This window comes from Nelumbo nucifera, chromosome 1, assembly GCF_055504915.1.
Source record: "Nelumbo nucifera cultivar China Antique chromosome 1, China Antique-T2T, whole genome shotgun sequence".
Lineage (NCBI taxonomy): Eukaryota > Viridiplantae > Streptophyta > Magnoliopsida > Proteales > Nelumbonaceae > Nelumbo > Nelumbo nucifera.
The window spans coordinates 171,122,929-171,136,867 of NC_142649.1; the positions used below are offsets into that span (position 1 = coordinate 171,122,929).

Consider the following 13,939-nt stretch of genomic DNA (forward strand, 5'->3'; position numbering starts at 1 on the left):
AATAACATAAATCAAAACCGATTAGCAACACGCCCAAAATCTTTTGAACTTCTTTCATTTCAACATTTGGGTATTGGAGTTAATCTAATATATAATATATCAAGATGATCTCAAGACAACCCATCTTCTTGAGATGGGTGCCACCATCTTCTTGAGACAACCCATCTTCTTGAGATGGGTGCCACCATCTTCTTGAGACAACCCATCTTTTAGACCGGTGGTGCAACAAGGACATGACCTGCAACTTTCTTGGATTTGATTGGACAGATGCCACCATTGTTGGGTCTGACGGTTTGTTTGTACATTCTGAACGTTCAAAAGGTGTCACTAGGCCTTGCTGGAGGGGTTGAAGCTGAAGCACTGTGTCTCAGTCTAAAAGTCTTGTCGCCACAAGCGTCTGGAAAACTGAAAGCCAGATGATGAGAACGGTAGCAATTTTGAGGAGAACTTCTACGAAAACCCATATGCAAGGTTCAAAGTATCGATGCAGTTACCGGCGTATTGACCAGTATTGGCGTTTTTTTTATTTTTTTCAAATCTAGTTCAAAGGGGTCAGTTTAAGGCCCGATTACCCTTTGAACCATGGCCTGATCCGAAGCACCCCCCCTAAAACACTCCGTGTAGAGACATATCGAAAAGGCCACGATACAATACATATCGACCGATACAGGCTGATACATAACAATATTTTGAACCTTGGCCAAATGTTTTCTGAACAAATAAGCCATGTCTTCTGTTGTTTGTAATGTGGTAATTTGGATAAAAGAATGGGGTTCAATGTCTGGAATGATAAAACAACAGTTATATATATATACATATGTGCGTAGAGATTTTACAACGGCAAAAAAAATAAAGTAGAGAAAATTTAGTGGGGGTATTTTAGAATTTTAACATCTTCCATCATCACACTTAACAGTCAAGGGGATATTTGTCGCACTGTAAAAGTTCAGGGGGGTCTTTCTTGCAAATTAAAATATAAGGGGGTCTTTGTCACTGAACCCATAATACAAGGGGTCCTAGGTGGGTAAATAACTTTGCCACTTTGAGGAAAAGTTATCAACACTTGAAAGGGAGAAAAATACCTCTTATAATAATGGATTTTTATGGATAAAATGATTCTTGCATTATTTACATGAAAAATAAAAAAACATGAATACATACACTTACCCGAATAAATCTTTTCTCAGAAACAATTACCTGGATAAATGCATTTACCTGGATAAATAACTTACTGAAATGTTAACGGGGCCTAAATGTTTTATCATGGAAAAATGGACTGAAATGCTGGTACGTTTTGGGGGAAAAAAAAAGGATTCGTAATACCGGAAGGAAAACCCACTGGTTACCACTTTTATAATATCGGTTGATTGGTCACAAATTTTTCCGGTATCATATCCTTTTGGCATCGTAGACGAACCCAATAAAATTACATTCAAACGGTCATCAGCTTAAGCCTTAGGGTATTTAAACATTTTCATCACTACAATCATCGTTGTTAAATTTGGAGAACGGTCCGAGTGAACATGGGAGTGGCTGGCAGGCACTCCCCTAAGAAAAATTGAAATTCAAAATAACCTTGGGCCACTTTAATGCGTGGACAAGACGAGAAAACAAACGACTTCGAAAGTAGTGTAGTTGAAGGAAATTGAATGGAAATTAGAGTGCCTTTCAGCACAAGTGCACAACTTAGAGTCCGTTTGGTTCACAGTCGAAATCAGAATTGTAATGGTCCATTCCCATAGTCTGTTTGGAATTGAGATGAACAGGAATAAGATTTCATTCCCAAGGGAATGGGAATTCCATCAGGAATGGGAATAGGATTCCGATTCCACCCAACCAAACAGTTGGAATCGAAATAACCCATTCCAATTCCAATTCCAGACCCCTATTCCCACTATTCCCACGAACCAAACAGGGCCTTAATGTAATTCAATAAACTGATTACTACTTGTGCAAGAGCCATTGTCCCACCTCTAACAGACTCCTTTGGTGTGTAACAGTTAAAGCCAGTGCAATCAATAATAATGCTTCATCTCTACATACACATTCTCATACGTAACTTTGTGAAAAAGAAAACCTATCTATTGTCATTGATTCTGAAGGTGTATAATCTTAATTTAATAAAACAATGGATGCTTATCTTACACTAATTATCATGTATTTTAAGTATAATTGTCTGTTCTAGAAAAGCTCCATTAATTGCTGGACCACATCTGCATTACAAAGAATAGACAAGTTAAAAATGATTGAACAGGCAACCTCTGAAAATTTTCTTAACAAAAATATCACTGGATGTATAGAAAGGTGAAAATATAAAGAACATTCCAGATGCAAATAGAATTTCAAGAGGACGAGAAATTATTTTTGCCATGTTGACAAAAATTTTCAATGAAGTTGTACTGTTCTCCTATAATGTCAATACCCTGTGGCTTCCAATAACCAATTTCTTAACTTTTTACTTGATTGATAACTACCCAAACAGGGATTTCCAAATAAGCAGCGAATAGGGCTCTTTATGGAGCCAATATTGAGGAGAAGATGATTCTTAACCGGAGATCAATTTGAGAAACTCATCATGGAAGGTCTGTCCAATTTTCATTTTATTTTTTTAATAAGCAAATGGGCTACACAATGGGGGTAGCCTTCCCCCAAACCCATAAAAGTCATACCCCCCCCCCACCACCACCAAAAAAAAAACCCTGGAGAAGGCAAAGATTTGATCTGGTCTTTGCTAAAACAAGCTGGAGTCTACAGCAAGTTAGTTGGCACCTTTGAAGAGCCAAAGCAATTCGGTAGACTTACAAATGTGGTGAAGCCCCTACATAGGGTAGAGAGGGAAGTTGGCAGGATAGCCTACAATGAGGTGTAGGGCACATGGCTCTGGTACTTTTTTTTTTTTGGATCAGCAAAAGGATTCCACTTATAAATTAAAAAGCATAATACAAACTGTTGGAAAATTCCAACACCCTCAGTCACATGGGTTCACAACTTTGCTCAGAACAAGTTCTTCTCGTTTGCAGTTGACAGACCTATCTCGTTTGCAGTTCTTCTCACATGGCTCTTGTACGTTATTCATACATTTAAGCTATCTAATAAAAATCCTGATTGTTACTGATCAAAGAAAGAACATATATAGACACACTCCAATACCCCAGTAAACCCATATAGTATGGTCCGTGATCATTCCAGAGAAATCTCAGACCATACAAAAATGGTAGTTAATGTAAGTAAAAGCAAGACAAAAGGTGTCGGAATATAAAAATGGTAGTTAATGCAAGTAAAAGCAAGACAAAGGGTGTCGGAATATAAACAAAAAAAATACCTTGAAGAATAGAGGGAGTAGTTTGGAACTCCTGCCACATATTTCGTTGAGAAGAAAGATCAAAATTGAGGAATTTAGCAGCAAGATATGCAGCTCCAGCTGCAATATGATGTGGCTTAAATTGAAGCCAGAGTGAACTTCTAAGCCTGCCAAAAAATACATTTCCATTGGACTCCATACATTCAATTGCATTAGAAGATCACACAGATGGAAATAAAAAGTAAAATCAATAGCCAAACCAACAGTCTGCAGCAACACTAGAAACGAACAAGCAATATCTTGTACAAGGTATTTCCACATGAACACAATCAGTATCAGTTTCAGAAAAATAAATAAATCTAAATAATGAAATACAGATTTCTTGTAAGCAAAGCAAAAACTTCTCAAGCAATCTTTTCCTTACCAACTAAAATTGCAGCAACCAGGTTGAACAATTTCCAAAGAAACCTTCTGCAGAAACGCTGGCAAAGTGCCAAAACTACAGCAAATATGTGTACCATTTGGAATAATGCATCAGCTCCAGGTGTATTCCCTCTCCAGCAAGCCGCACACAATTCATTGGGAAAGGTAACAGGATATTGCGATTCATAACAAGTACACAAACTTCATGAAATGGATGCTGGGAATCTTCTGCCCAACGATATGATATAAAGAGGCATGCCAACATGCATGCTTTCAAGCTCATTGCAATCATTATGCAGGTTACTTTTGGGGATAAATTCATATATTAAAATCTGCATTGCCATATACTGGGGAAAACCCTAAAATGCAAGTGAGTTTCACATGTTCATATATTCCAGAAAGACAAGAGCCAAAAGCAAAAACTGACTGGAACTAAAAACTGACTCATCCCAGTCACACTACGCGAATGCGATATCTCACAAGTCAGGCAAACATGAAAACCAAAACTGCAGTAATGCCCATACTTCTATTGTCCTCCTTAAAATGTAAGAGCCTTCAAAAAAATGTGCGCAATCATTTCCTTGCTTGTAGAACAACAACTAATATGTGGCAAATGGAAGGAATCCATTAATTATCCTACACCTTGGTCTCGAATCTATCCAAGGTCAAATTCCAACAACCTCACTAACTTTCAGAAACACCATATCAAAACCCAAATGAAACCAATGAAGTGGTTTCATGCACCCAAAGAGGCAATGAATGAGAAGATGGTTTACTGGCTCCATGCTTTCCAGCAAAGGAAACACATGCTGGTCATATCTTCTTTCTGGAAGAAAGTGGCTGACCATCAGGATCAAATATGCTGTACAAAAAGCAAAAAACATAAAGCTATCTTTGTGGGAACAAGGGTATGCCATACAAGGAAGCTGAGGAAACTGACCATACATGAGAGGGGTTGAATACACATGTATGACAGTGAACACATGGGTTTACAAATATAGAACTCCCCCTTAATCCAGAAGTCACTAAAAATACAAACACACATCCCTTTCAACCAGGAAAACATTACCAAAATAAATAACGTTCTGAGAGTTAACACAGCTTTTTTTTTAACAAAGCATCATTCTTAGCTGTTTGTTAGACAAACTGGGTCACTGTGTGTGTGTGTGTTTATGTGTGTGCATATTTTAGTTGGAGTAAGCACCACCTTGAAATAAATGATTAACAAAAAAACTTTGCCTTTGAAAAGACTTGCATGATGTGGTGATACCCTCAAGATAAAAGCATCTTTATTAATTGTGACGTGTAAATAATGGCCAAAGATTTTACTAAAATGAAATATAAGTAAAATAATATTATTATTTAATATATTCCAATAGTAAAGAAACCTTTTCTTTTCAAGCTTTTTAATATTTTAAATAATGTCCAAGGCTTGCAGAAGCAAATTTTATGGCCAAATGACTGAATTTCCCAAACAAGCATTTTTTATGGACCTGTATGCATAGTAATTGGCTGTCAAAACTTGTCATACTTGTACAATTAGAAGATATAAATGGTCTGTAAAAATGCACCAGTTCATTCAAGTACATCTTCAACATAACATGTCACATCAAGTGTCGGAATCAGCATGCCTATGAATTATGGGACTCAGTGAGGCTCAAAAAATGAGGTTCTTGATCTTAGAGAATATATTTTATTTTCTTGATAAACATAATTCAAATTAAGGATATCATGGGAATTATATGGCGAGAACTCAATTTATATGTCAAGGCCATACTCTAAAAGTAATACACCAACCATGGGGCTGCTTGATGTTAGAATTTAGCCTTTTAGGACAATCCCTGTGACACATTTCGAAGTTCTTCTGGTGATTACCCAGAAAAAGTACCCATGCTTCTATCTAAACATATAATGTACCTATGTACCTTCCATACGAGAGAGACAAAGGGAAAGGATATCCTTGGCTTCAAGGCATCTCTGTTCTTGATAATAAACTTTGACATTACCAGCATCATTCAAAAACACCAGCATATCCATATTGTCATAACATGGATGAGATACAGAATTAGTGTTCAATGCAAAAGCTAAAATATAAACAGAAAGAAGGCACACAATTCTAGTGTGAGAAAGCTATTATAATATTATCTATATATTTATCAAAAAAAAATAATGTTATCTATATAGCTATTCCCTATTGCCCTAAACTATTATAATATTAACCATATAGTTGTGTCCTGGCACCCTAATCTATGAGATTTAAAAGTCTGAATCTTAAACAAATAAACCACATCCATGTGCACACTTGGGTGCAATGTAGACCTAGATTAAGGAAACATAAAAGGGCAAATTGAAGAGTTCATGGAACTCTTGTAAGCAATTGACCATGTTCCATAAACATGGACATTGTACATCCATGTTAGACTAAAAAGGAAGAAAAAGACTTCATAAATGTGAACTTCCAGAAAGTCAATATGCTAACAGGTCTAAAAAAATTAATTTGAAAAAGTTGGGAAAAAAACAGCTACAGAAATAAACCTTTTTGTTGTTCTGCTTCTTAATTAAGTTATTAAAAGTGTTTTTTATGGGTTCTCAACTTCTTTTTCTTCTACTTGTAAAAAGTAGGACAACCGAAAACAACAGTGGATATTAACTAGGAATAAGATCTCCACATATACGGTCTAGTGCAGCCAACTCCATATAAGAAATGGAAATGTGATTCACATTTCCAGTTCAAGGAAAATGGGTCAGCAAAATGTCCAGTTGCATGCTTGAGATAAATCTGCAAGGCTCCAAGTGCCTGGTTGCCTTCTTGGACACCAAAATATCAAATTGAAAGAGTTGCATTCTTCCAATAAGAACTGAGTAGAATGGTGAATATTAAAACCTTCCAGTAATTCCTTCATTCCTCTAGAACTTCTTGATCCTCCCCCATACATATAAAGCTGAAAACAAGAAGAAAATAGATATATTAAAAATTTCCAACCAATAGTGTTAACCTTTGCCTGCCATGTCAATTTTCAGAAGAAAGTGAAAAACTAAAAAGAAGTCTCCTCCCCTAGTTTCAACTCTTTTTTTTCTTGTGCTTTTAAGAAAGTAGGAAAAGGATCTCAGTTATATGGTCCGGTAATATCCATGCCCTCTACATATCCTATAACCTTCTTAAACACACAAAAATTGCAGTATGCTCTTCTGCCAAGTGCCAATTTAAAGCCAAGCAGAAATGCAGAATAGCCAACAAAGTTTCAAAAACCCTTTGCAATCACTTTCTAAAATCATTCTTAAAAGAACCTGTGTCACTGGGTGGAGCTTCCACCAAAGTTCTCTTGCCCAGGTTCAAATTTCATAAAAAAAAAAAAAGCTGTAGACAGAACTTTACCATGACTTCAATATTAAGGTATAAAATTTTGAGTCAAGTTGACCTTTCCTGAAACTATTGAAAAAGGCCGCAGTACAGAGGAAACAAAAATTAAATATTTTTCAGAAAGCACTTTAAAGAATAAAGATGGAAGCTTGGAAAAGGAGAAGAGATAAGAACCTGCATAATATTACACTTATGTAAAATGCACAAACCATGGGAAAGGGACTATGTAAAACATTAAAGGAAAGTCTGTCTGTATGTAAAAATAACTTTTGAAACTAAAAATAGGCCTTATCCAGAACTAATAATGATGCATAACTGCCACTGATCTGGAGCCTCTAATTATGGGTCACTTCTTGAATGGGTTAGACCGGGTATGTTTATCTATAAAAATAATTCTATCCACCCAATCATCTCGCTGTTTCCACAAAAATAATAATAATAATAATAGTAATAGTAATAGTAATAGTAATAGTAATAGTAATAGTAATAACAACAACCAAATGGTTAGGATTGGTTAGGGCATCTTAACAATTACTTTTATTATGGACAATCCTGGGGATAACTTGTCTGGTTGAGATCACCAGACTGGTGCACTTGCTGACAGGTTACAAATTTTATACACAGCAATTTTCAAGGATTTCAGAGGACCAATCCAAAAAATAAATAAATAATGGTAATACTGATGATGCTGATGACAATAGTAGTGGTGGTGGTGGAAGTAGTAGTAGTAGTAGTAGTAGTAGCAGTAGTAGTAATTATAATTATAAAAAAAAAGTAGCAATAATATAGAAGTACGTAAATAAGAAAACCGGTCCTTAGGGTTCTGAGGTTATCACCAATAACCAGTGACCAAGTTGGTAAAAGATTTTCAAGGTAAAAGACATCCACAACATATCAGCAGTTCAACTTCAGATGTAAAACAAAACTTTCCATGGACAGCATATCAATCCGCCAGCTAAGAATATCATATAGGTGAGCACGCTATTGTTGTGAAGACCCTGCAATTAATATGCCATGCCAAAAAATCAATATGCGACACCAGAAAAACTAGGTAAACTAGTTACTTTCAGGGGAAATTAGTACTAAGCCAATAGCTCAAAAAAAGTAAGTTTGAAGATGCAAAAGGAAGAGGAAAAAAGGCACTTGCCACTGCGTACAAGTAATTGCCGTTAAAACCTCAATTTATCTGTATTTCATAATTAAAATTTGAACAAGTTGCCAAAGTTATTTTTATTATTATTATTATTATTTTTTTTTTTTTTTGAGAGTGGATTGATCACCAATGCATAATCACCCCAGCAATGATAATCCCTAATCAACATTTTGTAATAGGGTATTCATATGGCATAGAAACCATACTCTAATAAATCCCTTTCAAAATTTTAAAATTTTAACTGAAGAACCAACAGGGACACAAGCATTAGAAAAATCATTGAACCCAGATTTACGTCGCACTGAAGAGTCTTTGAGAATCAGGTGAAGTACGGCAACACTTGGAGACACAATCAGGTCAAGGTAGCGTGTGTACTTAATTCCATATTTTGGCAAAATCCCCCAAACTGAAACGTTCTCCCGTTGAACAGCTTTTTTAGTTGTTATACACTGATTTAGATTGTCCATCTACCACACAATTGATTGCTTTTAGCATAGCTAAAGTAATTGAAGAATTTTCTTCGTTTCTCTTAGAGATAAAATAACAGTGGACTTCCATTTTAAAAGCTGAACACTTAAAAGATACTAGGAAACATCATAAGAGTACTCCAAGCAGGAATTAGTAAAGTCCTAACTAAATAAAAGGCCGTTTCAACTAAATATCAATCTCCAAGAAGAAAATGCCCATTTTGGTTCATTAAAGACAAAGAACAAGAAAAGAAAAGAAAACAACTAGAGATCATGAAACCATCATGACTTGCAGAGAAAACAGAAAGTTTTCATATAAAAGAAAAGGACCATGGAAATACTATTCAAACTATCTTCCCCAATGACCAAAACATTGACAAGAAAAATTCATAGATAGCTACAGTAATGTGAAGTCTTTCAGTCTGAACCATAGAGAGGTAAAAAGAGAACCCATTTACTTGCAACACACTTAAGGACCTGAGCCACAAAAAAAAAAAGACAAAAAAAAGGACTTTTCCTCTTTTAATGATTAGACTTGTAACCATAGAAAACCTATGTCTTCTAAAAGAAGACTAAAGTCTTGAAGCTTTACAGATTTACAAGGATATCAAACAAAACAAATATACAGCCTGCCCATAGGGCAATATGCAGCCATAGATTTAAATCAGATCCAAGTAATCTATAATAACGAAAGTGGCAGAGCAATAGCAGAAAGCTTAATGTGGAAGTGGACAGAGAAAATATTATCAGAACAGTTCCAATATTGAAATGCTACATAGTAATATTATAGACTTCCAGACCGATTCAATGCTCACAGTTTCTTCTCCACATCTATGAATGACTGCAAAGCAGGATTAGAACCACATGCAACTGCCATACACATTGTCCAGACTCCAGTTCATAAGCATTCTCATAACCCATGACCTATTTTGCATGAGACTAAGCACAGCATGGAACTATAGCTCAAGAAAAATGCATTAATAGACCAACTTGACAAAATTGCTTAAATGGCCACTATCTTGGTACCCTGAGAATCATTCACCTTGGTTAAGTCAGGAAGACCTAGCCAAGATTTTAAACATTGACATGAATCATGATCAATCATGTTAAGCGAAGACAAGAAAACTTATTAGCATCTAGTGCAAGAAAAAGAGAAAGATAAAACACAAAAAAGATTTTTTGTAACAAACTTACCCTTCGCTCACCAAGTTGAGCGCCAGATTCACCAAAACAGTTTGTGAAAACCCTAATTTGTTAAGCACTGATGTAAGAGGAACATATGGATGCTGCACATCGAGCTCAAAATCTAAAGTTGTCAGTATCATTTGCTCAGCCTCAATCACCCTTTCTCGATACTGCTCAAACCAGCCCTGCTCAATAAGAGATATTAAAAAAGAGTGAGAAATGGCTGGATAGAATTTTCCTTAAGGTTCATGCTGATGAAACTAAATTATTGGAACAAAAGCACTAATGTCTTTATATACTTACAACAGGGAGCAGATAAGAAAAGGATGAAAATTCTTGCTTATAGCCAATTTCACAAGATGCTTTCAGAACATTGTTCAAAGGGCAAGGTGTCTCCTCAGACTTTGCAGCAAGGAATATAGCTGCTGTTGCAATTAACTGCACATGAAATGAGAACCACACTGATTAAAATTTATAAAATAAGCTCTAAGAAATAAAATCAAGTCAAGAACCAAGAACTATAAGAAGAGATGCGGAGAGTAGTGAAATCATCAGAAAATAAGAAAGACAAAAGACATTATTAAAATAACTAACAATTTTTATTAAATGAAGAACTAATCAATGATAAAACCTATAAGTTATAGACCAATTATTATTTATAAAAAATATGTAATGTAGAACATAGATGGAAGGAAAGGAGAAAAAAAAGAACTTTTTGTCTATAAGAAGAGATGGAAGGAAAGGGGAAAAAAGAATTATAAGAAGAGATGCAATGCCAAAAAATGATGTGGAAATATAACTTGCCAAGAAATAAAATCCCTCTTATTCATAAGAAAAAAAAAAGATGCATACATAAGTTTCCTTTTGCTGAAACATAACTTGTGAACCTAAGGAAAGAAAGAAGCATACAAACAAAGAATTTAAGCTATTAAAAAGACTTCCTAAGTTTTGAGATTTGTAGAAACCTCTCTGTAATAGAGAGGTCCAGCTAAGGACATTTTTCTTGCAATATGCAAGTAACCCTAACAAGCTTATAAAAGAGACGTTTCTTCTAGAATGAAACTTAATTAGGAAGAAAAGTCACTAGCATTATGTGTCTTGATGAACATAAAATAATATATGCCCTCAAAACACCCTTTGAGAGAAAGAGAAAAGCATAAGGAACTGGAAGCTCACAAATCTATCATGACAAGCATGAGATCGTCGAACAAAAAAGCGGTGGCAAAGGACCATTGCAGTTCCAATAGTAGTCTGTGGCCTGTAAAATACGAAAAGCAATTATCTATTTGAGTAAACATATCATACAATATTAAGAAACAAAAAGGAAAATTAAGGGGTTTTTGCAAGTATGTATGATTTCATTTTTCAAATAAAAAAGGACTACCACACGCAAAAGCAATATAATTTTGCTGAAGTGGCAGTTATTTATGTTTTTTTTAAAGATGATGATTTCATTAATTCTGAAGAGAAACAAAGGAAAGGTTCCCAATACAACCACAATGGCTGAAACAAAACAAAAAAATGAGCAACACATTAAATATTACAGAGCAAAGTTTTCATCCCAAATGATTCCTATCCCAATTACTATGGAAATGACTGAACTTAAAGCCCCAGAATAGCTGTGAATGGAGGTCTAATTCATCAGAATTATCTCAACTTTGCCGCATATTTTCTAAACTGGCATAGCCTGATTCTGAAAGGTTCTATCATTCCTCTCTTTCCAAACTGACCAGCATATTGCTCTTTGTCCATTCTCCAAATCACCTTTCCCGGAGAACTTTTGGTTAGGAAAAACAAAAGCATACATGTTGGTGAACACCCCCTCTAAAGAACTTTTGGTTGAACATAAAAGAAATACATAGGATGAAGAAAACAAAAATCAAAGCAAAGAACCTTGACTTAAACCATTCCATAAGAACTTAAGTCATGGAAAGACAAACCAGTGAAGGTTCAAAAAACCTAACCAGAGACTTTTAAGAAAATAGTTGCTTAGTTAATACATATATGCAAGATAGAAAGCTTACAGTTCTAGTCGTGTTCCAAGATTCTGAAGAAATGCACAATATGAGTATCTTAGATGTGTTTCACGTAATGAATCAATACCATCCTTTCTTGATGGGGAACATCTCTCAATCTCATCCCTAGACATAAAGACCACTTCGTTATCCAATTTCAACTGATCATTTTTACAAGCTGTAAATGTACGAGCATGCATATCAGGTAGGGCATGATATGAACTATTGCTGGTTGAAGGGTCATTGCCAATTTTGTTGGGATGCCTATAATGTCTCGTGCTGTCTTCCCAAGTAAGAGTTGAAATTTTTCTCTTCTTCATGTAAGGAGCAACACAGGGTTCATCACTGCTGACCTTATAAATGTGGTCTCTGAATTTCCTTGAGAAGTCACGATGGTTGCTATAACTGTTGTTGTAATCGTTGTTTCTATAAAATGATGATCGATGTTCATTTCGAAAATTGCCTCCTTGGCCCCGATATGTCCGTGAGAAAGACATATTCTGCTAAGCTATAGAGACCACCGTCTGAAATAGAAGCATTAACCAAGAAATTCCTGCGAACATGTTGACAATCAATGTCAATTCGATGTCATATATTTATATTGAAATTAAGAACATAAGGATGAAAATCAATATCCCATATTTCCTTCAAATTATAAAACAGAACATATATAAACAATCCAGACAACCAAAAAACAAATCAAATAAAGAAAATGGTAGGAGAGTGTGAACAGATAATGTCTTCGGAAAAGAGACTAAAAAATCACTGTTCCCGTCGAGGACAACTTACGTGACTTCAGAATAAAGGTGCCAATATTAAAAAAAAAATCATAAATTTGAGAAATTAGTAATCTACTTAATCCAGATGTAAAACGAAAAAAGAAGGGGGAATACTCAAAGCGTTCCTCCGCAGAAGAACAAAATTGACGCTTTAACAAGCAGTTAATCCATGTATCGACGAAAGACCGAGCAAAGAACCCTATACACGATTTATTCGATGATCAATCAACGAATTTTAAACATTTGTTTTGCATCTCTTCAATTGAAGAATTCAGAAAGGCAGATGAATCAGACGAAAATATATGCCTTAACAAAATGATCCACATAATAAAGCAAAAAAAAAAATCGAGAACGAAATACCCTTTTTGGCAAGAGAAGAAGGATCGGAAACTCCCCTCAGTTTCTACCTAATCTGTAAGATCTGATTTGATGAATTGAGATTGAATTTATAAGATTGGAATAGGGAAGGAACTAAGATAGGGTTTGCTCTTCTGTGATCACCTAATCGCCTATGGTAAAGATAAAAAGAGAATGGCGAAACGTTTTCCACAAGGCAACTAACCAACAAAAGAAGTCTCGTCTGAAAGGTGTGTCAACCTAAATAAATATCATCATCATCCATTGCTAATTTCAAGGTTTCTTCTTTCTCTGGTTTCTTTTTAGGTTTGTTCGCGGACCAAAAACGATTTGGGAGCGGTCCACTCACCAAATGAAGCGAACCGGAGGTGGATCGTGGATGCCGCGACAGCTTATATGTTTGACCGTTAATCTTTCACGCGTGTAGAAGTGTACTGTAGAGGGCGTGTTGTGAAATTCGGATTTAAGACCGGATCTGCGCCTCACACGCACATACCATCATGCATTGGAAACATCTTGTACTGTTATTTTTCACGAGAGATGCTCCCAATGCACGGTGGATGTGCATGTGCGGCGCTCAAGTGTGAGGAGCATATCCCGTTCTTTCGGATTTGTTCTGACTTCTGAGGGTAGGTGTTTAAAGTCTCTCAGTTCCCGATCAGAGCACGTGTCAAATTTGTTGGATTTGGTAATAAGAGAAAAGTTTAATTGTGAAAAAAAAAAAAAACTTGGGATAGTAGACCAATCTGCTTCTCACACGCACATCCTACATGCATTGGAAATATCTCCCGTACTTATAAGTTATATTTCACGGGAAATTTTCTCAATGCACAATGGATGTGCATGTGAGGAGACCAGATCTCCTCCTCACACCTGGCGCCTCACACGCACATTTTAT

The 13,939-nt window shown here is 35.7% G+C and overlaps 1 protein-coding gene across 7 annotated transcripts; it reads right to left on the reverse strand.

The window, feature by feature from the left end:
* Window positions 1-1,985: 1,985 nt before the first annotated feature.
* LOC104596492 (cyclin-T1-4-like) lies at window positions 1,986-13,283 on the reverse strand. Of its 7 annotated transcripts, XM_088895231.1 has the most exons (9): window positions 13,045-13,185; window positions 12,799-12,883; window positions 12,259-12,458; window positions 11,915-12,031; window positions 11,067-11,148; window positions 10,194-10,328; window positions 9,900-10,075; window positions 3,323-3,468; window positions 1,986-2,213 (listed from the first exon to the last, which is right to left on the reverse strand). In XM_088895231.1, exons 3-9 carry the CDS (start codon window positions 12,354-12,356, stop codon window positions 2,182-2,184), a joined length of 786 nt encoding a protein of 261 aa, XP_088751357.1. In that variant the 5' UTR covers window positions 12,357-12,458; window positions 12,799-12,883; window positions 13,045-13,185; the 3' UTR covers window positions 1,986-2,181. The 7 variants fall into 7 exon arrangements, 4 of the variants coding, with proteins under 4 accessions (XP_088751357.1, XP_088751356.1, XP_088751355.1 ...); XR_016080636.1 differs by lacking the exon at window positions 12,799-12,883 and adding an exon at window positions 3,726-6,666 and having other exon boundaries at window positions 11,915-12,458; window positions 13,045-13,283; XR_016080638.1 differs by lacking the exon at window positions 12,799-12,883 and adding an exon at window positions 3,726-8,083 and having other exon boundaries at window positions 11,915-12,458; window positions 13,045-13,283.
* Window positions 13,284-13,939: the final 656 nt, after the last annotated feature.

What these genes read in the sequence shown, in the direction of transcription:
- LOC104596492 (XM_010257678.3), bottom strand. Translation starts at nt 12,402, where the DNA reads ATGTCTTTCTCACGGACATATCGGGGCCAAGGAGGCAATTTTCGAAAT. An exon ending in TTTCTTATCTGCTCCCTGTT is followed by an intron (nt 10,076 to 10,193) that starts GTAAGTATATAA and finishes CTTATTGAGCAG; the next exon opens with GGCTGGTTTGAGCAGTATCG. An exon ending in TACTCCCTCTATTCTTCAAG is followed by an intron (nt 2,214 to 3,322) that starts GTATTTTTTTTG and finishes TTTGTAATGCAG; the next exon opens with ATGTGGTCCAGCAATTAATG.